Here is a 25,654-nt window from a genome sequence, read left to right on the forward strand (position 1 = left end):
AGCTTTTCTTTATATCGTTAAAATTTAGCCCACCATGTCTTTTTCTAATGTGGTCTGTCCATTTATCATCTGTTATATTATGAGATGTGTAATTTTTAATTAAGCATTTGTATTTTTTTGGTTAATATTTTTGGGCATATTTTGAAATTAGAAAAATAATTTTATGACAAGAAATCTTGGATAACAACCTAATTTACAAAACATCGACCAAAATTTCGGTCAATACATATTAAATTAAGTAAAAAGTGGGGGTGGGGGGTCTTATTATATTCATCTAGAGATCACTTGATTATGGATGGATGCAGCAAAACAAAAAAATAATTTTTTTTAAAAAAGTACCCCCACACAAATTTTAGAAGCAGTTGCTTCGGACGGTTACATGTCAATACCGCGAAAATTTTAGCGCGAAATGTATTATCGCGAATGTCGATTACCGCGAAAAGATATTATAGCGAATGCATTACAGCAAATGCATTATAGCGAATATAATATAGCAAATGCATTACCGCGAATATAATACAGCGAAAATATTATAGCGAATGTATTAGCGCGAATGTAATACCGCGAAAATGTTATAGCGAATACATTACAGCGAATGAATTATCGCGAATGCATTATCGCGAATATATTACCGCGAATGCATTATAGCGAATGTATTATAGCGAATGAATTATCGCGAATATATTATACCGAATGCATTATAGCGAATGCATTATAGCGAATCCATTATAGCGAATGCATTATAGCGAATGCATTATAGCGAATGAATTATAGCGAATGCATTATAGCGAATGCATTATAGCGAATGAATTATCGCAAATGCATTATAGCGAATGCATTATAGCGAATGCGAATGCATTATCATATCGCGAATGGAGTTTCAAGAAAGTTACAATTTTATATTTATCGACTTTTCGACTGACTTAGTTGAATCTGAAAATTAAGTTAAAATGGGGATTGGCTCTAAAAACATTTTTTTATTGAAATTAAGGCTAAGGCTTTTCTTTTTTTTTGACTCAAAATATATAAAAAAGATTCTAAGTAATAAAATAGATTTCTCTTTTTCATCTAATCATTTTAAATATTAAACATCAAGTTTTTTCTTTTTAATTTATTGAAAACTTGTAGGGGAGAACGGGGTTATGGCGAACCCTAAAGGCAAACCTTAAGAAAATTATAAGTACTTAATCATTTTTAATAAAAAATATCTCATTTTGTTCAGCTCTATTAGTTTTATGATATGTTTAAATTTCAAAAATACATCTCTAATAATTTTTTCAAAATATCATTTTTCCTGGAATTTTTTTTGGCAACAGAGTGAACCCTACCCGGGGACGAACAAGCCCTTGGTCGAGGCTATTATAAACTCTGCTTAATTTTCCATATATAAAAGTTATATATTTTTTTATTAGGATATATTTAATGATTTAAAACATAAAAGTGTTATATAAAATCATTTAAAACATTCACAATCTTTGCAAATAAAAAAACAATAAAATTGCAAAGCCATGTAACTAATAACTGACATTGAAAGCAGTCTTGATTATTATGCTTGGTATAATTTATTTGTATACCAAACAATTATTTATCATATAATAACATTTTTCGATTTTTTTTCTTTTAGTTGGTCTCTCCTTGGATTTTTTTGCATGTCAAATTTTTAAAAAATAGCAAAAAAAAAGGTTCGACCTAACCCCATAAAAATAGCCCCAGTAGCACCACTTTGATTAAGATCATATTTTGAAGTATTTATAATATCAATTTTGTTCGGGTAAATTGTTATTCTATAAAATAGGATTTTTTCTTTTATATAAGATGATTTTTGTTATTCTATAAAATAGGATTTTTTCTTTTATATAAGATGATTTTTGTGTGGTAAAATTCTATATTAATCTTTATTTTTTAAAAAGTAGTAAAAAGTTACTTTTGAAGGTACGAATGATATAAAGCATTATAAAAATTCTTCAAGAGGTCCGATAGAAATAAAAATTATAGCCGCATATGCAATATATAAGTATATAGTTTTGGTAAAAAATTATCTCTTAGAGTTTAATACTCTAGAAAATAAAGCCACTCTCACTATAACCCTGGGTTCATTATAACACCGGTCTCCCCTAATTATGGGCATCAGAAATTTTTTAGCTTTAGTCCAATGTTCCCCTTCATCTAATCTTATTTAAAATTTTTTATAAATTATCAACATATTTTTTTAGCGCTGGAAAGGGTTAATCATATCAGTAACTAGGGGCTAGTAGAATTAGGCCGAATTAATTATATTATGCTTAAAAATATGATATAATAAGTATTCATTGGCTATTATAGCTTTAAATTCTATTTTTTTCCCTTTAACTTTCACCTTTTCTGGTGGTTGATAATCAAAAGAATTAAAAAAAAATTAAGCATTCGCGATAATGCATTCGCGATAATGCATTCGCGATAATGCATTCGCTATAATACATTTCGCGGTAAAAGTTTCGCGGTATTGACGTGATACGGCTTCGGACCCCCCCCCGTTGTAGGAGCCACTGAGCTGCTGGACATCGAGTTTGAAATATTTGAATTAGAGAATAATCTACACTGAAAGTAGACATAGGTTGCCCTTAATTTTCAATTTTCTTTGTGTAAAAAATGTTTCATACTAAGCAGAGCAGAGTTAAATCATTTTTAATCTGAAGAAATAAATACTATTGGCATAATTCTTTGTAAAATAAATTATAATATTAAAATAAATTCAGATATATTTTTTGTTATTAATTAGATTAACAATCTTGACTATAAATTTATCAACAAAAATATAATAAATAAAATAAAGAACTTTGGTGGTTGATCTGAATTAAAAATTTGGCTTAAATTATTTATAAAATTTAAAAAAAATATTTCCTTCCCATACTTTTCAAGAAAAAATTTAAAGCAACGAGCGTTTTGAGTTACTGTTATTCAAAAAAACTTTGTTGCTTTTTGAAACAAATAACGAATGCGGTTCCTTTTTCTTAAAAATTAACAATGTTACGTTACAGAACTAGTTTAAATACGACCGAAAATGAACCTCGTCTCATCATAGTTTTATTGCTTTCAGCAGCTCCGCCCCCTAATCCAGCATTTGCGGCTCCGATTATACCCTGACTATTAACGGTGTTAGTGTTAGGTATGGGGCTAGAACGAACTTGCATAGAAAAGTCTGCCGTACTTCTATCGTTAAGAGGCATGGAGGGTGCGTTATCCCCTTAAAATTTTTAATATAAAATCTAACTATGACATAGAAAAGAAATAATAAGAAAACTGGTTATAATATGAGCAAAACCCTCAATACGAAAATTCAATATAGAAAATTTTTAAAGGTAAATTTTTGAAATTTTAATTTCAGCCGTTCCATAAAATATTCAACAGATTTTTTTTACATATTAGATGAATATAAAATTAAAAAGTTAATTGGGAAACATCTTTAAAAACTATAAGATTTTTGAGAGCAGAAATCCAAACGATAAAATCAGGAAGATCGAATAAACTTCTATAATTAAAAAATGTAAGTTAAATAGTAATTATTATAAAAAAAAGATAAATAAAACAAAATTCACTAATTGTTTTGTTACCGAAAGAATTTTTATTGTCGATTTATATTGATAAAAGTTTTCTATTTTAATTTTTTAGGCCCGAGCTCAACCCGACATTTTTTAGGCTCAAACCTGTTTTTGAATACCACAGGGTGCCTGTTAAAAACTTATCGATATTATATTAATATTTTCCAAAAAAGAGAAAGAATGTTTAATTCAAAATATTATTTTTTAATATTCTAGGCATTATTTAAACAATGGAAAACAATCGAGCTTTTAATATTCTTTGCAATCATATATTTATTAATTTTTTAATTGTTTCATGCTACTCCCTTATAATCGAGGAATTCTGAGGTTAGCCTTAAGAAATAAAAATATAAAATTCATACTTTTAAAAAAGGTGAACAATTAACCTAAACCAAACAGAATTGTTACAATATGAATTAATAATTTTTTAAAAATTCAATTCAATCTATAATGCAATGAATTATATTTAAAATAATGAAAGGATATTAGCAAAATTATTTAAATAATACATTATTTTAACAAAACCCCGTAATCTACATTAGTAGGGAGCGCATTTTCAAATGAGCTACTAGTACTATTGTTTATACACATATAAAGAGTTGTTATAAAATACTTTTTAAATGGATCTAGAAATATATATATCATCTAAAATGGATCTCGATATATCTACATAACCTAAAATGTATCTAGACAGATACAATATTTATTATACTTTATGTAAGGTGTGTATAAGAATTTAAATTCTACTTTTAAAATTCACAATTCGTAGTGAGCTGGAAAATTTATTTCACATCTATATACAAATATATAATTAAAATAATGATTGTTGTTAAATCTTAATAATTCATATCAAAATATATAATTAAATGATTATAAATAATTGCTAGATTTTAATATAGCCACACTAACTTTTTCAACCTGAGCAATTGACGGTAGAGTGGTTGTTATATTTAATGAATAACAACTTTATTTGTATAATCATTAAATATATTAAAATCTCGACACTCATAATTTAAAAAATTTTTCTATATTATGTGTCAAAACTTATATTTTTTTTTACATATGATATTATATTTTATTGTACTATAAAATTACTTTGTACAAATAAGAAATTTAAAAAATCGAATATTAAATTATTTCAGATTGTCTAAAAATTATGATATATACTTTTTAAATTATTATAAATAAAATAAATTATAATATAAAATTTACTCAATCCATTGCGTAAAATAAAATTTGTCTAGTTAGTTTTTGTAATGAAATAAACTCGGGCATATTATTAAATATTAATACAAATATTATTATTTTTAATAACGACGACGATCTCACAGTTTTTCACCAATTGAACCAAGGATCTGGTTACGAGTTTCTGGAAACCATACCCTCCAACAACCTCGATTTGTTGCTCTCCGCTGACAAGCTAAGATTTGCTATTGGACTACGGCTCAATTGTTCTTCCGTACCAATGCAAACATTGCGAAACCAGTGTCGACAGCAAGGGTAGACACTGCCTCCATTGTCGCTTTTGTCGTGGCCGTTTTTCACGACACACCAAATGCAATGACATCATTTTACGCGCCCTCAAATCAGGAGGCATTCCATCTAGACTAGAACCAACCGGAATTTTTAGAACCAATGAAAAACGTCCTGATGGAATGTCCTTGATCCCCTGGTCAAGGGGTCAGCTCCTGGTTTGGGACTTTACCTGCATTGACCCAAATGCACCATCTAACCATAACGTCGATGCCCTCGCCCTCGCTGAATCCCGGAAAACCATAAAGTACAGTTCCTTAGACCCTTCTTTCTTATTCATACCCATAGCCTGCTTTATTCTCACCACCTTCGATAGCAAAGCCCAACGTTTTTTCAAAGAATTAGGCAAACGGATCCGCGAAAAAACCGATCAGCCTAAGAAATCCCTCTTCTTACGCCAAAGACTTGCTACCGCCATCATTCGCTCTAACTATCTAAGCTTCATCTCTTCCATTGAATAACCTCCCATTTTCTAAGCTTCCTTTTTTTTATCCCCCATCCTTCCCCGTAAATTCTATTTCTACATTTTTCACCTTTATCTATTTTACCTTTTTAAAAAATTAATTATTTACTACTACATTTTGACAACATATCATATCAGTAAATATTCAAATAAAGTAACCCATGACCGGAAAAAGCAAAATAATAAAAAAGATATGTCTAGTGTCTAGATACCGATATCACATTTTTTATATCTAGATACTATAACAACTCTGCATACATAATCATAATATAAACATTGGGTGGTGCACATTTTCAAAATACCAAAAATAGTTAAATTATTGATGTGAAAAAAATTGTAAGATAATATTCCGATTCTTCTAGATGCTTCTGTTCTATTCTTTTAGTCAATTTAAATCTTATATCTAAATCCAATATTATGAGTGCGGATTAGAGGTCTGCATTGGGCGGGGTTTCGGCCCGCCGGCCCACACCCGCTTATCTAAGTGGGCGGGCGGATGGGCACGTAAAAAAATTTTAAGAATGGGCGGGCGGAATTGAAACTATGGGCGGGCGGGCGGGTTAAGAAATTTAAACAATGGTCGGGTGGGTTTAGGAAGTTTAAAATTTTTGTTCAAAAACAAACTAAAGAAAAATCATAGTTAATTAAATGATCAATAACAATATTTATTTTTTTATTGTACCAACCGTTTTTTTAAGTGGAACACTTTACTAGTTTTTAAATATCTTTATCTAATTTTTCCCACCATATATAATGTCTCGTAATGGATTTCATTATTGTAATACCCGGATGGGATAAAAGATTTGCCAAAGCAATCAAGATTAGCAAGAAAAATATTGGCAATTCCTGCAACTAGTGCTTCTTCTGAACGAGGATTTAGCATTACTGGAAGGTTTTTAGAACAAAGAAGAACGTGTTTAAATCCAGAAAATGTCGATTCATTATTATTTTTGCATTATAATTACATATAATATCAATTTTATATTTATATTTATTTCATAAATATTCTATTTGATCAATTTGATCAAATAAGTTGTTCATAATTTAAATTGAATATTTTTTTATGTTTAAATTAATTTCCTAAATTATAAACTTTTTGTAGAGGTGTAATGCTGAAATATTTTTATTAGATGCTTAAAAAATTAGAATGGCCATTATTAAATTTTATAAGTGGACTTGGGGCTTGAGCCAACGGCTCTTGGGTTAAATTTTTTTATAAATAATAGGCGGGCGGGTAAGGAATATTAGACTAATGGACGGGCGGGAGGGCGGGTAAGGAATTTTAGACAAATGGGCGGGGCGAGCGGGTATATATTTTTGAAAACTATGGGCGGGTTGGGCGGGCAAAATTTTTTTAAATATTGGGTGGGTGGGCGGGTTTTTGGTCCAAAAACGCCTAATGCAGACTTCTAGTACGGATGAATAATAAAACATAATTTGAATTAACCTGATTGATTTCTCCAAGGCGCTCTATAATTGGGATTCATATTGTTTTGTTGTGACGGTTGATTAAAATACTCATGATTTTGTAACGGATAGCGAGGTACTGAATTTATGATAGAATATGGTTTCGAAGATTCTCTAGAATTACAATATATATATTTTTTTTAATATTTCCTAATATAAAAAATTTGAAATCGATTTGATTGATTTATTTTTTCACAAAATATAAAAGTTATATTGAAAACATCTGTTTTCGATTTAAATTTAAAATTCAATAAAAAAAATTTTTTCATAAGTTAATATTTTTTATAGTAATACCAAATTTTATCATAGCCAATATAAATGACATAATATTCTATTTCCAAGGTTAGGATTATTTTTAAGAAAAATAATGCTCAAAAGAATCCAGATAAAATTAAGCGATCATAACACCTATTATTTTAATCCTGGTCATGACGCCAGACCCATTAAAAAAAAGGTTTTTCGGAACGGTCCGTGATATTTTTATGAAGGAAAAGGGCAAAAGCCGGGTACTCTTAATATATACTTTCATAATAAAATAGAGTATTGGTTGGTAACCTGCAGTAGATTGCATATAAAAATGTGACAATATTTCACTTAATTTTCTGTCACTTCTCTTAATTTTAAAATATCACTCGAGGGAGGAAATTATATTTTCATATAAAGGAGATGCTCATCTTTAGAATACTGCATTCATTAATTTCATTTTTTTAAAATAATTTAAAGTTAGATCTGGTCAGACTCAGGTAGACATTTTTTGGAGTCGATCGAGCCGAGCCGTACGTTGATTTTCATTTATTCGCCTGGCCGGACTCGGAACTTAAAAAAAATTTATTTGTTTTTCTAATGCTTTTATATATAAAAAATCAAGAAATAACATTCAGTTAACAACCTCGGACCTTTAAAAAAAGGTCAGAAAAAAATTACAATTTTTTTATAAAGGAAGTGATTATTTATAGTTAAATTGATAAATTAACAATCAATTGGAATGCTATGTGATACAATCAAGATGTTCAGTATAAAACATCATTTTCTTTAAAAATAGAGTTTTCATTAAGTGATTCATTATGACCCATTGAATGGGGGGGGGGGGGTAAAGATCATATAAAAAACTCATTCTACGAATGTAAATATTTATCCAAGGTCAAGAAAGTGTAAATATTTAACAAATATAAATTTAAAATTAATTATATATATATAAACCTAGTGTTCGCTGTTTGTTGGGAATATTGGTTTTCAGTAGGATAAGAATTAGAATTTTGTTTATTGCTTATATTGGGACTAAAACTATTGATTTCATTCAAATTCCCATTCATGTTAACACCATGCCCAACGTGGGCTCTAGCGTGGACATCGCAATATAATTTGTTGTGAATAGAAAAATATCCCTTGTTTTTCAAGGAATTTCCACACGTGCTGCATTTGAAACAGTCCGAATGGAAATAACGATTGTCATTGGCTTTGACGAAAACCCCTCTTGTTAAAATGTATGAAAGTATAAAATAAAGAAAATGTGGTCAAGAAAAATTATTTCTTTTCATCCCTACCTTTCCTTCGCATCCCTTTCTTTCCTCTTCCTTCTTTCCTTCTCTCTATCGACTTTTCTAAATTAAAAATAGACATAATAAAAAATATTTAAAATAAACATGATAGGTCTTGAGCACTCTACGCATTCCATAAATTTAGAAGGTGATGGAGTGGAGCCGCAAGAAACTTGCTGAGGAGACTCATACTGATATTGCTGAGTCTTACTATCGCCTGAGATGTAAATTTTAAAAATTCAATATTTACACAAATCAATAAATAATCTTTAAATTTGTTTTATTTATATTAAAGACATACAGAAGTTAAAATTCGGATTTTTTAAAAAAAATCAACCCCGGCCTAATTTTTTAAAATGATCATTTTATAAACTGGTCCGAAATTTTAAAATCAACCGGATCTGGGCTTTGTAAAAAAAGTTTCGGCCTAGCCCGAGTTTATAACTTTATTTTTAGGCTCATTTGGATTCTTAAAATTATATAATTTTATGGCCCGAGGGCTGGCCGATCCAAGATGGATCTGCAGGTTTCTGATTATATCTTATGGGAGAAAAAACAATATAATGCAAACAAATACAGTAATGCTAAAAACTATCGTTTATATTCTCTTCGCATTAAATTATTTTTACAATTTGCGATCACAAAACTGAAAAACACAATAAAATAATCAAATTTAATCCATAGCAAATGTTATGTGAAATTATATAATATAACTATTTGAATTATCCGAGGTAACGTAATCCTCTAATCTTTTAAAACTTCCAGATTGTATGGTATTGTGTTTGGGTATAGCTACGATTTTTTAATTTTTTGAAAGTATTTATTATATTTAAATCTCATAAATAATTTTATTGATAAATATCATGTTAATAAACAGTGTCGTGTCGTTGGCATTGGCACTTATCATTTAGTCATGTCAATTTTTTATTGTTTGCGATGATATTATATTATGTAAATATTTAATATTATGGTAAAATCCTATTTAAATGAGATTCCATATTTCATATATACTGTATAATAGGAATTGAGATATGAATTTTTCAAAATCATTTTTAATAAAAAAAGTTTCAAAAGCGATGTACCTAGTTATTGGGCCTAATTACACCACCGGATAAGCAAGTTTTTACTTCCTCTACCCTCTTGCAACACCGGTTTTTTATTATTGTATTGTTAAAAAATAAATTACATTTTTGATCGTGAAGTAATTTGTAAACGGCAGAATCTTGTAATTGCGAAGATTTGTCAGCTTTATTAATATTTAGACTATTTTTTGTAAACAATACAATATTATATTTAATTTATTATAATAATTAAAATAATAATTTTTTGTAGTTATGATTAGTGATGCAAAATCGCTTCACTTGAAGCGATTTATAATGGCTAACTTAGTATTTAATCAAAAAAATTTTTACAAGCCTGAAGATATTGCTCATCGTTGACATAAAGGTTTAGACATCTAGTAGCAATCCCGAGGCTTAGGCAATATTTTTTGGCTAAAATACTGAATTCGGCACTTTTAAAAATCGGCTTGAAACGATTTTGCATCACTAGCAATTCTTCTGGTTTATATATTTTTTGTTTTGATTTTGTATTCAAAATAAATCTGTATTAAGTTGAGGTTGTTAATTAAGTAATTTATATTGTCTAAATTAAAGTTGTTGAGATTGGTTTACATTATAAGTTGTTGAATTTGATCGAGTTGCGTAATAAATTATAAAGCTAAAATAAGGGAGTAATAAATGTTTTATGTAAGCCAAGGATTTAATATTGGGGACCAAATGCTAGTAAAGTTGAAGGTTAATTCCAGGGATGCGAACCCGGCAAAATTTTTTCTAGGGTTCCGTTCGGGTTTGGTTTAAAGTTAAAAAAAATAGGTGGGTTCGGTTCGGCTGAGGGAAATATTTTTAAACCCGGGTTTGGTTCCGGGTTCAGCTCGGGTTTAAGAATTTTTGAATTAATAAAAAAAAATTCTATATTTAAACCATAATTGAACAACTAGACATAGATTTGGTATAAAAAATTAATTTTTTATTTTATTTATAGGCAAAATATAGTTAAAAATACAAAGCATAGTCATGTATCAATTTTAGAAATTTTATTTAGACATATTTCTTTAAATTAACAATATCTAATATAATAATTTTTACTTTGACTTGTTCACTTTCATTTTCCTCTATTAATAATCTTCTTTGAGAATAAGTTAAAAATTTTAAAAAAAGTGGCATAAATGAATTTAATTGTTTAAAATTTATTAACACTCCAATAGGAATCTTTGAGAATAAATTTAAAAATGGCGTAAATGGATTAAGTTGTTTAAATTTTTTTACATTTCACTTAATTGGAAATTTGAAAATATTATAAAATCTCAATTAAATTATTAATATTTTTATTTACAATTATGCAAATATCATGATTTTAAACAATACACCCGGTTGAACCTGGGTTCAAATAAAATTCCCGGGTTCTGTTCGGGGTTTTGAAAATTTTATAAACGGGGTTCAGGTTCAGTTCGGGTTCAGATTTTTTCAAAAACCCGGGTTTTCTTCTTCGGGTTCGGGTTCGAATCCCTGGTTAAATCTATTTAAGTAAATTGTATAAATAATAAAAATTTCTATTAAAGAAAAATAATAACTATTAATAAAATAATTATAAAAAAACTATATAATAGAGATAAACAAATAATTAAAACATATTAGCGATAAATAAATAATTAAAAAACATCAATATACTTATAGCGATAAATAAACAATTAAACAAAAAAAATTTGAAAACGACAAATAAACAACTAATAAAATGAATAATACGACAAAATACCATAAAATTAATATTTCTTTTTTTGGTCTGAGTCCTATAGTAAAGCCCTGCAATATTTAAAAATATTTTGGGCCGGGCTCGCGTCTAAATTTTTTTTAAAAGACCTATATTTTGAATAAAATTAATCCACAAATTGGGCGAGAAAATTCGCAGCTAATTTAATTGAGCTAAAACAGGTTATTATAAAATCATTTTTAGTGTATATATTTTTTTTTTATTCTCAAAATCTAGTTTTATTTTATTCCTTGAGGTTATAATTATATTTTTCTCTCCTTCAATTGCCCATTCCCTACTTAAATATCAACATCACTATTATTTTCTCATACCTGCAAAACACTGTTATAATGACTTTCCTAGATGATCTATAAGGTTTATTTAGGGTTCAGGCACTTCGACCCCCACCCCTCTGAACCAGTAACTTTATTACCTCCTAAAAATTTAAATTAGCAAACTCCTTCTACCCCTCATTTTTTCAGGGGAGGGTAAAAATATCCTTAGAGATATTTTTTATTTAAAAAAAATAACGCCAGTTATTTTTATTGCTCTCTTCAACTTATGAATTTTGCGACATTTTGCTAAATTTGTCATTTTTGCCTATATTTGCATATTTTTAACGCATTTTGTGTTTTCTGTGGTATTCCATTATTTTCTTTTTCTATGATTTAATGTGCTATACGCATTTGCGTCACATATTCATATATTTTTTGTGTCATTTTTGCATATTTTATATCCTCAAAAATGTTTTATTTTTATCTTACATTATTTTGATTTGCCTAATTTCTTTATATTTTGCGTTCCTTTTGCATATTTTATGTCGTTTAATGTGCTCTGATTCATTCCGTGCTTTTGAGTCATTTTGCTTGTGAGATATTTTGCGTTCTTTTTGCATATCTTGCGTTGCATGCATTGCATTTCCATTAGTTTGCATATTTTCTATTAATTTGGATCAATTTGCATGCATTGCCTTTTTGTCATCGCGACTTATTAATTTGTTTTCGTAGTTTAACATTTCCAATATTTTCTCTGCTTTTGCACATTTTACGTTGTTTTGTATGTTTTTCTGTTATTTTTCGTGGTTTAGAAATTATTTATTGCATACTTTATAATTTTAATTTTTTAGGTTATTTGGTATGGTTTAATAATGTTCTGTCTATAAGGACTAATAATTTATATAAAACTTCCAAATTATGGATCAATGTCATCCTAAAAATTTAGAAACGATTTCAATATTTTACATATGCCAAGGAGATTGCAATAGTATATTCATAAATTTATCAGTTAGTTATTCTTTGTCTATGATTCGATCGATGGACACTTAACCTAAAAAATGACCTACCATCACTCATTGCTGACCAAAAATAGTTTTTGACTCTTTCAAAGTGCCACAATTTTAATATACATGACGTAATGGGTAGAGTAATAAGGATATTAATAGTGCCAATATCATTATTAAATATGCTATCACAGGGCCCAAATTAAAAAAAATTATTACAGGAGAAAAAAGCCCTTTATAAAATATGATACAAATCCAAAAATGCAGATGACAAGTCAAGATACAAAAAATCCAAGAGATTAAGCTACAAAGGCGGTGGCTAGGGCCAAATCTATGGCATACGATGACATGTACGAAGATCTACATACCAAAGAAGGGCAAAATAAAATATACAGATTAGCCAAACAGCGAGAAAAGAACTCTAGGGATATAAACGGAGCTCCGAAAGTAATCAAAAATAAAGATGGGAAATTGATAATAAAGGAAAAAGAAATAATGAATAGATGGAAAGAATATTTTCAGGAGCTTCTCAACTTTAATTCCCACATATTGCATCTCGATGAACACTCCCCTTGTCAAAACCTTGTACAACCTATAACAGAACAAGAAATAATCACATGCCTCAAGCATATGAAAAACAACAAAGCTAGGGGTCCAGACGATATTCCAATAGAAAGCCTTAAAGCACTAGGAGATGATGGAATACATCTCCTCACAAATCTGTACAATAAAATACTTGGAAATGAAGAGGTTCCCCAAAAATGGAGGCAGAGCTATCTAGTTCCTATATTCAAAAATAAAGGGGATCCACACAATTGTCAAAATTACAGGGGCATAAAATTAATGTCACACTGTCTAAAACTATATGAAAAAATAATAGAAAAAAGATTAAGAGATATAATCGAAATAGGAGAGACACAGTTTGGCTTTATGCCTGGAAGATCAACAACCGATGCTATCCATGCAATTAGGCAAATGAGTGAAAAATACAGGGAAAAGAACAAAAAGCTACACATGGTCTTTCTCGATCTAGAAAAGGCCTTCGATAGAATCCCAAGAAAACTTATCTGGTGGGCGCTACGCCACAAAAAAGTTCCCGAAAAATATATAAGAATAATACAGGATATGTATATGGGACAGACAACAATGGTCCGTAGCACAACAGGTACTTCAGCAGGCTTCACAATAGCCGAAGGAGTTCATCAAGGGTAGGCTCTCAGCCCACTTCTCTTCATTACAGTAATAGATGTATTAACACAGTCTATACCTCAAACAGTCCCGTGGAATATGATATTTGCAGATGATATTGTGATACTTGCCGAATCCAAGGATGAAATGAAAGAAAGGTTAGTGAATTGGATAAATATCCTAGAAACGCACGGATTAAAAGTAAATAGAGAAAAGACGGAGTATATGGTGATAGGAGGAGATGAAACGGAGAGTATTGATATAAATGATTGGCAGATATCCGCAATTGAAAGCTGAAAATATTTGGGCTCCACTATACAAACAAACGGCACAATAGAAAAAGAGATAAAGAATAAGATTAATCAAGGGTGGTTAAAGTGGAGATCTTTATCTGGAGTGCTATTTGACAAAAGAACCCCACACAAATTAAAGGGAAAAATCTACAGTTCCATAGTACAACCAACTATTCTATATAGTTCGGAAACATGGCCAACCAAAGAATCAGACGAGAGAAGTCTACAAACTATGGAGATGAGAATGCTGAGGATGATTGCTGGGGTAACAAGAAAGGATAAGGTGCGCAGTACAAGAATACTAAATAGTTTAAAGGTAGTGCCCATTAAGACTAAGTTAATGGTAAACAGACTTAGGTGGTATGGGCACACAATGAGAAGGCCTATGAACTACATAGGAAATAAAGTTGAAAGTTTGGAAGTGATGGGCAAACGTAAAAGAGGAAGGCCAAAACTTCAATGGGGCCATAAAGTTAGAGCCAATATAAAGAAGTATAAAATAGATAAAAGAGATTGTATGAATAACATAAAGTGGAGAGAGATGTTGAAGGAGCTTACCACCAGAAAAGGTGAAAGCTAAAGAGAAAAAAAAATTAACAATTAAATCTAAATGAAAATACAACAAAATTTTTAGAAAAATATCATTTATTTAATTTATACAATAATAAACAGAAACATACCTATAAAACATTAGTTATAAAATGTCCATTCACTCATTAGTTGCTCAAGTGACGAATTTTGATGAAAGGGAATCAGCAATTTGAAAAAAGAGCTAGCTGCAAAGAAGGGACTACTATAACATGAAAGCTCTAAAGCTCATTTAAATTCAATAACAATATGACATAACTATCTTAATATAAATAAGGATACTGAGATAACAACAATTACAAATTAACCGTAATCATTATTATCTTAAACCAATATTTGATTTGATGCTATTTCTTAACATTCAGGAGCTACCTTTTCGTGGTAGTTCAACAAAAATTACGGATGCTACAAAAGATGAAAACATAATTTATTACACCATCCAAAAAGATCATGAATTTAATAAAATTATAAAATTAATACCCAAAAATGCACAATATACATTACCCTAAATTCAAAACGAAGTCTAAATTATGCTATGGTGCTGGAATATATATCAGAAAAATATAACAACGGGTTGCTTTTTTTTCTTAAGACTGATGAGACAAAAGATGCCTCAGTTTAAACCTGAGCATAATTATTTGTTATATTTTTTTATTAAGAAATTTAATAAATCATTAATTTACAATGGCTTCCTGCTGAAGGCATATTAATTGTATTTTAAACCAACTTAATGAATTTATATTAATTCATCGAATGTAATATGCCAGACATATGATGGTGCAAACTTCATGTCTAGCCGAAATGGAGGAGTAAAACCCTGTTCCAAAATAAAATTAATAAAAAAAGTGCCTTGATATAATAATATTGTTATTATTTCTAATTTTTTTAATTTATCTAATGCATTACATAATTTTTTTAGGCGTTTTAACGTATCCTGTAAGTATTCAGGTCATACTCTTAAGAGACTTCTAAACCAGAGGTTGACTGGTGATTTAGAATCTCGTATCAATTATTTTATTTTTCTAATATGAAATATAAATTACATTATATTGGTCATTTTAATTAATGAAGTATTAATAACAATAGATTCACTAAATAAGTATCTACAGTCAGTAGGTACTAATATAGTGGGTGCTAAAAATTGTATAGGTACTACAATCAATATATTAATAAATATAAAAAAAAGTGTTAATTCGTTAGATTTGATATTATGGATAAACCTATATCAAAATTTAACCTCACGCCTCGAACATTATCAAGAGTACGTTAAAAGCCTACAAATCTTCAAGATATTTTAGGCGATACCATTGCAATTTGATTGCGAAAAGGACTCCAATTGGAGTTCTTTAAAAAAGAATTATTATGAAATTATTGTAGATCGTTTTTTAGATAGATTTACACATTGTCCCCCCTTAACTCTGATTTTTAAATGTGGAGAAGTTACATCATGAAATCAAAAGGATTATTAGCTGCAGCAGTTAAAGAAACACATAATTTTAAATATGGGTGGATAAAAATTATAATCTTGCATTTAAAAATTTTTAATGCTACTTAACAGTCATAATCATTGGAGTATCAACGACTTCTTGTGAGGTATATTGTTCTCTACACTAAAAAAAGTGCTGAGAACTAGAGAAACGATGAAAGATCTACGTAAAAAAATTTAGTATTTTAATGGCTTTGAAAAAAAAATACAAAATTTAGCTATGTTAAAATTATAAATTACACTATTATTTTGTATAAATTTTTCTTATTTGTCTTAATTTTACTTAGTGTTAATGTAAATAACTAAACATCAATCAGTATTTTATAATAAAAAATTTGATATAAAATTGTTCAAATTAAGTGACAAAATGTTATTACTAAAAAAATTTATAAGTGAATATGTATGATCCCTTTATTTGGGTCACAAAACTTGCGCATGAATTATTTGAGTTTAATTAAACACCGTTAACTCACTTAAACTAGCAGGATTAGAACAAATTTATGATTCCTTTTGATCTGATTTTTTAAAAATCTCGCGAGAAATTTTTCGGAGAGTTTGATAAATAAAAATCTGTTTCCTAACATAATGGAACTAATCCTTGATTTATCACTCACTATATCAAGAGTGTCTCTTTGCGCACTTAAACATAGTATACACAACGAAACGAAATAATTGAAATAACTTTTGCATTCCGGGCATGATAATTCCTTTAGTCTGTCCCTCATAAGCGTCAACAACGTTCTCCGGGCTATACATATTTATTGGACTATTGTATTGTGAATGAACGACGGCTTTTAGACCTCCTCCTATCTTGCTCATTCCGAAGTTACCTTGATCATTCATTGCATTATTGCTTTTATTATTAAACGTATTGATGCTTTTCGCTATATTTTGCACGCTCCTATCCTCGGAATCTAATAGAATAGAGCCGAATGGCTTAGCGCTATTATTGAATAATTTGCTTGAGCTACCAAATGTTATCGGTTGAGAGGACGCTACGTTTTGATGTGTGTCAGAAATATTTTTGCTAGGATTGTATGAGGAACAAGAACTAGTAAATTGTTCCTAAAAAAATTAATAAGCAAAAATGTTAACGAATAAAATCATAGCATTACTAATTTAGAAGTTTGTCCGAGATAAAATGGTTAAGTTAAGATAAGTTTAGATAAGAAAGGGGTCTGCATAAAAAGGTGGCTGTAGTTACATGATTGTAAAATAACATTTAAATGTTTATATTTTACTGTCTGAGGCGTTAATTTCATATTTATATTATGTCCAGCTGATTTTAAAAGTTTATATTTTACTGTTTGAGGCGTTAATTTTATATTATATGTTCAATTGATTTAAAAAGTATATATTTGACTGACTGATGATATATTATAGATATATAAAAATCGGCATAATTTATGTTGAACAAAAAGATATATTTAATTTTGACTAGATGCCAGCGATTGTTATATTAATAATTCGGATACAATACCTATTCCTTTTAAAAATAAAATTCTCGTTCAACTTGATTAATTTTATTATTTCAATTCTAACCTTTCTTAATCAATATTACCACACCCCGACCTAATTCCTATAGTGGTCATCTTTTAAAATTTCCCTAATCTATTAGGTTTTATAATGTTAACGCCAATATGTAAATTTTTCAACTTTATATCATTTATTGAGACCGTTTTTTAAATTTTAAAAAACTTTTAGATACTTACCCTATGAATTAACATTTTACCATAAAATGTTGTGTTATTTACGATTTGTATTAAAAAAAATTATGGAAAAATTAATAAACTAAAGGTTGTTCAAAGGTTCGTGGCAAAATTTTCAAAAATCATAGGATAAGTATTCTATAAATACTGGAATTAATTTCCGGTAAAATAAATTCAAAAAAATGTCCACAAAAAATGATTTAAAGTTGAAAAATTATATTTCCGGAGAAAACACATTGATGCTATATTAAATCCAAAAAAATGCTGCATACAGAAAATATTTAGCAAAAGTTAAACTTTTAAATCTGGATGTTGAAGCGAATGTTTAACGTGCGGTTGATTGTTTTGGTCATATACAATAGTTTGGGGTTTCCATATCCTTACTCCTCCCCTTATTATTATTTTTTCATATATATACATGATAACAATTTAAATTTGATTATATTTCTTTAAGCAAAATAATTCGAATAGAACCCAAATCATTGATTGAACAAAAAAATTATGGGATCGGGTAGGAGCTTAAAACTGCAACTGTATATAAAAATATTTAAGTAAAGATTAGTGATGTTAAGGTAACTAGTTACTTGGCTAAAAAATAATTGTAACTAGTTATAATTTTTGAAATGTAACTGCCAAAAGTAACTAGTTACTTTTAAAGATATATTCAAATAATTAATTTTATTTTTAATGATGTGATAAATTAATTTTAAATTAAATTTATAAAATTTTGTGAAAATGTCTGATTGTTATAATTTCCCGTTCAAATTGATTTTCTTTTCTTAAATAGTTACATTGCTGCTGGGCTTCATAATTTTGTAAGCAAATTCAAGTAATTTAAAAAATTTTAATATTATATTTATTTACAAATGTAGCACAATATATTTTTTTCCGTCAAGTAACAAGCACTTCATATCATACGTAATAAAAAAAAATTTAAATTTAGCATAAAGAAAAACAAAGACAGATTATTTTAGAATTTAATATTAAATTATTAATCATTACTTACAAGAACCAAGTCTAACAAAAATATGATGTTATAAGTTTAATAATCTTTATGATAATGACAACATCATTGTTATGTTCTACCTCTCTCCCCCTTTGTCCCGTACAACTTATTTCTTTTTTTTCTACTTATTTCTTTTGTTTTCCCATCTTCCTTTATTTTGTTATGAAATTGATATATTTTACCTTATTTTTATATTGCATTTGAAACTGGTTCTTACCAGTTTCATGAATGATTGTATCGCGATTAAATAACAACTTTTTTTTCCTTTTTGTTTTAAAAAATTATAAAGGTTGAAAACAAAACACCTTTTTGGATCATTAATTATTTTCGTTCGTTTTAAAAAAAATTGATATTTTTTTTGTAATTTTACTTTGTTGAATAAACTTTGAAAATATTATTTAAACTACGTTGTCCAAGTGATTCCATCGACCATCCCGGACCCCCGATCACGGACTGTATTTTTCCCATTCAGACTGGGGGACCCATTTGTCCAAATACTACACTGGTGCCCAACGTGGGGCTCGATAATCTACGACCCGGAAGAACCAACAGATCATTACCTCGAACGTTTTATGCTTATCCACCGACATCAACCTGAGGCAAATTTACTATCCTTATTCTTATCATCATACGGTCACAGCCTATATTCAAAATTAAAGTTAGCCTTTGCACCAAGGCCTATGTTGGAAATGTCAATAGAGGACGTAAAAACTGTTGTATTGTACACTTTTTTAATGTATATTTTATTTGATAAAGTGATTTATTTTAACAGATGTATTAATTTTTATGTAAATGACTGATGATATTTATTACATTAACGAAATTGTAAAAATCACTTTTCATTTTATATAAACTTTTGATTTAATTTAATTTTATAATAATAAAAAAATATAAAGAGAAAGTTAACAAAATTTTATCTCAGAGTATCGCCATCAGAGGCGATACTCTTATTCCAATAAAATATATACGCTAAATTAAATAAAATCAATTTATGAAGGTTTATTCTTTTTATTTGATAAATATGAAAATCATAAATTGAATAAAAGAATCTAATAATTATTGAAATTTTATTTAATTTAACGTATATATTTTATTGGAATAAGAGTATCGCCTCTGATAGCGATACTCTGAGTTAAAATTTTGTTAACTTTCTCTTTATATTTTTTTTATTATTATAAAATTAAATTATCCAAAGTTTATATAAAATGAAAAAGTGATTTTTACAATTTCGTTAATGTAATAAATATCATCAGTCATTTACATAAAAATTAATACATCTGTTAAAATAAATCACTTTATCAAATAAAATATACATTAAAAAAGTGTACAATACAACACAAGTGAATATTATTATTAAAGTAATAGCGGAATAAAATATATGCATCAAATTATTCGAAATCTTTACCTAACTTTCTATATTATCTATGACATTATTCATTGGTATTCTTTCAAAGAAATGAAATTCCTATAAAAACCATTTTTTAGTAAAGATATTGTATACGTTATGTTTACTTCGTAAAAAAAATTTAAATCCTTATATAAAATTATTCAAGAATATAAGGAAATTATTCCAGGATATTCAAATAATGTTTGCGAAATCATATTCGAAATTATATTAAATGATTTACCGATAATAATGGGGAGATGTGTATGAAAATTTTGAGTATAAATTGTTTACATTATATTCTGTATTCGAATTGGAGAAAATTATGATGAAATATTTAAAAAAATATATTCTATTCTTTATGCAAATTGGGGAAATATAAATTTACGGTATTACAGAGAAATTGTAGCCGGAGAAATTATATAATATTTTTATTCTTATTCGTAAGACGACTAAAACGGCGTCCTCCTTTTGGACAAAAAAAAACCGCATTTCTTTATTCTTATTCGTGAGACGAATCAAACGGCGTCCTCCTATGGACATAAAGCCGCATTTCTTAATTCTTATTATAAAGTCGATCAAGATAATTTATTTTCGGCGAAAATTTTATAGACACCAAAATAAGCGGAATGTTTAAATATATAGTTTGGAGTAAATGAAAAACGTCAGATGTGTATTTATATTTCGTATATTATTGGTCATATATTTTCAATCACCCCTAACACTTGGGTTTAGTAATGGGTGGCATGTTGTATTGTACACTTTTTTAATGTATATTTTATTTGATAAAGTGATTTATTTTAACAGATGTATTAATTTTTATGTAAATGACTGATGATATTTATTACATTAACGAAATTGTAAAAATCACTTTTTCATTTTATATAAACTTTTGATTTAATTTAATTTTATAATAATAAAAAAAATATAAAGAGAAAGTTAACAAAATTTTATCTCAGAGTATCGCCATCAGAGGCGATACTCTTATTCCATAAAATATATACGCTAAATTAAATAAAATCAATTTATGAAGGTTTATTCTTTTTATTTGATAAATATGAAAAAAACGATTTTGGGAAACAATAATAACAACAAAGGTCTATCAATCAACAAGCTTCGTCAACGCATCCAGCAAGATGGCGAAACGATTACTGAATATGCGGAAACTTTGATAGCTTTGGCCTCACAGTGCAATCTAGGCCCCAGCTGGGACCTTTTCCTGTCCTCCCAATTCGGAGCGGGGATACAATCCTCTGGAATAAGAGGTCACGTAATCACGTCCGATAATATAACGTTTAAAGGGAAGCTAAAAATTGCGCAAACCTGGGAAATGACCGAAACGCTTAACCAAAATAATGAGACGAACCACGCCTACAGCAACCAAATAAACATACCCACAAAGTATACGCATGTACAAAACACCCCGCAAACTTTTAAGAATTACTATCAACCCCCACGTCGGAATTTCCCACGGAATGATAACCCAACCAGTTACAATTGCGGGAACGTTGGGCATTATAGATACAATTGCCCAATGAAACAAACTTTCAACAATTATAACTCCTCTCAGTATACTCCTCGAAATATACCTACGACCCAACCCAACGTACTGCAGACGAAACGACTGCGTACAAACAGACTCAACAAATTTCAAATAACCCACAAGATCTCTTAGACCTACCACCCCGGGGTAGCCCAATTTAAGAGGGGAGGAGAATGCCGTATTTCCTTTATTTTGTTATGAAATTGATATATTTTATCTTATTTTTATATTGCATTTGAAACTGGTTCTTACCAGTTTCATGAATGATTGTATCGCGATTAAATAACAACTTTTTTTTTCCTTTTTGTTTTAAAAATTATAAAGGTTGAAAACAAAACACCTTTTTGGATCATTAATTATTTTCGTTCGTTTTAAAAAAAATTGATATTTTTTTTGTAATTTTACTTTGTTGAATAAACTTTGAAAATATTATTTTAACTACGTTGTCCAAGTGATTCCATCGACCATCCCGGACCCCCGATCACGGACTGTATTTTTCCCATTCAGACTGGGGGACCCATCGGTCCAAATACTACAATCATTGCTGCAATTCTTCACCCTTTATTTAAAACTGACTGGCCTTGGATTAGGCAAGAAAGGAATAAAGCAAGGAGAAAATTTTAAATTTAATAAATACCTTAATACCTCAAAGTGAATCCCAGACGAATGAATCATGCTCAAAACCAACATCACTTGATGTAGTTGGATTTTTTGACCTAAAGCGCCAAAATATTCTGGATAATGAACTTATAGAAAACTTTATCAAATATAATAACAACACTTTTTCTTTATAACGATTTTCCAAAGTTAAAATTACTCTTTATTAAATATAATGTTGTTCTAACATCAAGTGCTCCCGTAGAGCGCTTGTTCAGTCTAGGTAAGCTCATTTTTGGAGATAAACGAGCACGTCTCCTAGATAATAACTTTGAAATTAATTTGCTGTTAAAAGCAAATAAACATTTATTAGATTCTAATTTTTATGAAAAATAAATGTTTTTTTTTCAATGCAAATATATATTTTTATCGATGTAAATATTCAATTTTGCGATATTTTTTTATATAAATAAATTGTATATTATTTTAAATAACTGATTATACTTTGTTTATCCGAATTTTTTTTATATTAAATAAATGCATTGAATAAATAAATAATGCGCATATTAATGATGTATAAAGTAAGTAACTAGTTACTATTGAAAATAACTGTAACTAATAACTAGTTACTTTAGTAACTGTAACTAGTTATGTTTTTGCCAATGTAACTAGTAACTGTAACTATTTATGTTTCAAAAGTAACTTTTAACATCACTAGTAAAGATGCATTTATTCTTAGTCATAAATATTATAATTTTATCATTATAAAAATGAATAATTAAAAAAAGAATATTCGGTTCAATTCGTATTAACTATTCAACATGTTTCTTGTGGAACTTTTTATATTTTTAGCTTTAGTTCTTACATTTTTATTATAACAATCCATTTTTCATTTTAAATATTTCTAAAATAAATAATTATTCACGGGCATATTTGAGCCGGTCTCTATGGTAAATTATCTAGAGAGTAAGTGTGAATGTGTGCCAGAGACTTCTAAGGGGGATCATTGAAATTGGAAGAGGGGATAGTTTTGATTTGGATTTCATTTTAGAGAGGAGGGGGTAAAAGGGTCATATCGTCATTGCTTAGGAGTACAATTCTCTGCCTTGAGATGTAATTCATTAATACGCGTATTTAATTTTCGAATATATAAAAAAATAAGTAGTAAGAAATTTCATATATAATTTTTTTTAAACTAAAAATGAATTGTGAGTGTAATGTTAACTTTAAATAAGTACTTATTTTCCTTTTAGCACTTATAAATCAGATAAGATTAAGTAGTTGATTGAATGAAAAAAAATGTTAAAATAAATTATCATAATCCGGTATAAATTTCAAACAGGATAGATTAGGTGAGGGGAAATCTAAAAAGTTAATATAGCATTAAAATCAATTGTAGTTTTTACAAGATTGTTAAAACAATATATAACATTTATGAACAATGAATCATTGAAAATTAAAAGTTATATTATTAGGTATACACTTAATACAATGATTTTAAGAGTTGTTAACATTCCTTTTTTTAAAGGAGCTATCTCCGGTTCCTACTCTTTCAAAGAGATATAGCTCTCGCTTTCACCATTTCAGGGAGCTAAACACTGCTCCGAATTTTGTCTAAAAAGGAGCGCTCCCCTTTGATAATTAATTTAATTAGGCAAAATGCATTATAAAACATAATCATATTTTCATCCAGTATAATTATAATTTTTATAAAATTATAGTATTTTAAAAATTGTGTATAAATTAAAGGTCGGCAGAGCCCAACCCGAAGGTTAGGCCGGATAAATTTGTAAAATTTTTTTATGGGGCCGATTGACGCCGACCTTTAGAATAAATATAAAATATTTATATAATCTTTTATTTTGGTTTTGATAATTTTTATTAGCAAAAAAAGTTAAAAACCTTGAGTATGAGCATTTTATAAATCCGGTCCATTTTGAACAATGGTAAGGCCAAATAACTGCATAATTTTTATTAAAAATAGCGAAGTAGCTAAAAAGTTTATAATGTAATCACTTAAATAACCCTTATGAAGTGAGCATTAATAAAACTGACCAATTTAGACAAGTAGTGACCCTATGGCATTATAACTTTTATCAGCAAAACCAAAAGTAATATTTAAAAAAAATCTTGAAATTTAAAGTTTATTCTAAAAATGATAAATTAATCTGGAAATCAGAATTGTTTAATTAATAAGGTTGATAAATTTATTATTGTTTAATAAATTGATAAATATTCAAAACTATAAGAAAACTTAATATATTATTTATTTAACATTTTCCAAAAATAAAAATCCACAAAAATTTTAAAAAAAAATTAGGATATGTGACTAAAAAAGGAATCACGGAAAATAATTCCCCAGAAAAAAAACCCCATAATAATTTTTTTTTAAATTATTAAAAACCCTCCCCTCCTCTAGAAAAAAAATAAGGTTTTGCAAAGATTACTATCATATTGAAAAAATGTCACTAAGATATTGAAAAAGGCCACTGCGTGACTAAAATACGTATATTATATTTTTTTAAGCGATAAATTTGATTTATTTTTTAGGCCCAAGCGTGTCCCAATTTTTCAAAACTTACTTATAGGGTTTCGGGGCCGGGTTTACCGATTTGTGGAGCTATAAAACTCAGAGATATTTTAAATGTACACTAATTTTGTTTGTGTTTGGGATAATTTTTAGAAAACTCGTAAAATATAAGACATAAAAAATTTAATCACGAAGTACAAAAAAAATAATGAATATATTACGGCCCTAAAAAAAATATAACCACTATATAAAATAATAAAATACAATCACAAAATATATAAATAATAAGTTCATTCGTTTTGTTTCTTTTTAATCTCTATAATTCGCTCACTAAACAAAAATATTATCTACCACATTAACGACATTTTATATTTTATAATCATATTTTATAGCTCTTTTTTCAAATGATCTTGAAAAAAAAAATTTAATCTCAAAAAAATAAAACCTTTGTATAGTTATTTCTAGGTCATTTCTTGAGGCGATAATGGCATCTTGAGCTTGTTTATGAGATAATAAATCCGCATTTTTCCCTATGATTTTGCAAATTTGATCACCTGGAAACAGACCAGATTTCTCTGCTATTGAACCTTTTATAACCTATTTAAAAGATATATATATATACATTATGTGAATTCATAAATATAAATGAATATATTATCTCTTT

General features: G+C 28.3%; 2 protein-coding genes across 8 annotated transcripts in view; one reads left to right on the forward strand and one right to left on the reverse strand.

Moving 5' to 3' along the window:
- Positions 1–25,654, forward strand: part of LOC135928942 (protein cornichon homolog 4-like) — an 85,431-nt gene that overhangs the window by 51,229 nt on the left and 8,548 nt on the right. The gene's annotated exons all lie outside the window — the stretch shown is intronic.
- The window catches only part of LOC135928399 (PDZ and LIM domain protein Zasp-like), a 41,789-nt gene that overhangs the window by 11,951 nt on the left and 4,184 nt on the right, over positions 1–25,654 (reverse strand). For 3 of the 4 annotated variants that reach the window (XM_065464854.1, XM_065464852.1, XM_065464851.1), the window contains exons 3-11: positions 25,436–25,587; positions 18,228–18,321; positions 16,904–17,286; positions 9,766–9,842; positions 9,294–9,371; positions 8,685–8,796; positions 8,242–8,514; positions 7,022–7,155; positions 3,047–3,223 (exon numbers count right to left, since the gene is read on the reverse strand). In XM_065464854.1, coding sequence (XP_065320926.1) covers positions 3,047–3,223; positions 7,022–7,155; positions 8,242–8,514; positions 8,685–8,796; positions 9,294–9,371; positions 9,766–9,842; positions 16,904–17,286; positions 18,228–18,321; positions 25,436–25,587 — 1,480 coding nt within the window. The remainder of the gene's footprint in view (positions 1–3,046; positions 3,224–7,021; positions 7,156–8,241; positions 8,515–8,684; positions 8,797–9,293; positions 9,372–9,765; positions 9,843–16,903; positions 17,287–18,227; positions 18,322–25,435; positions 25,588–25,654) is intronic. The other variant, XM_065464855.1, reaches the window with a different exon arrangement.

Source organism: Gordionus sp. m RMFG-2023, chromosome 4 (genome assembly GCF_954871325.1).
Source record: "Gordionus sp. m RMFG-2023 chromosome 4, tfGorSpeb1-WG-v2, whole genome shotgun sequence".
Lineage (NCBI taxonomy): Eukaryota > Metazoa > Nematomorpha > Gordioida > Chordodea > Parachordodidae > Gordionus > Gordionus sp. m RMFG-2023.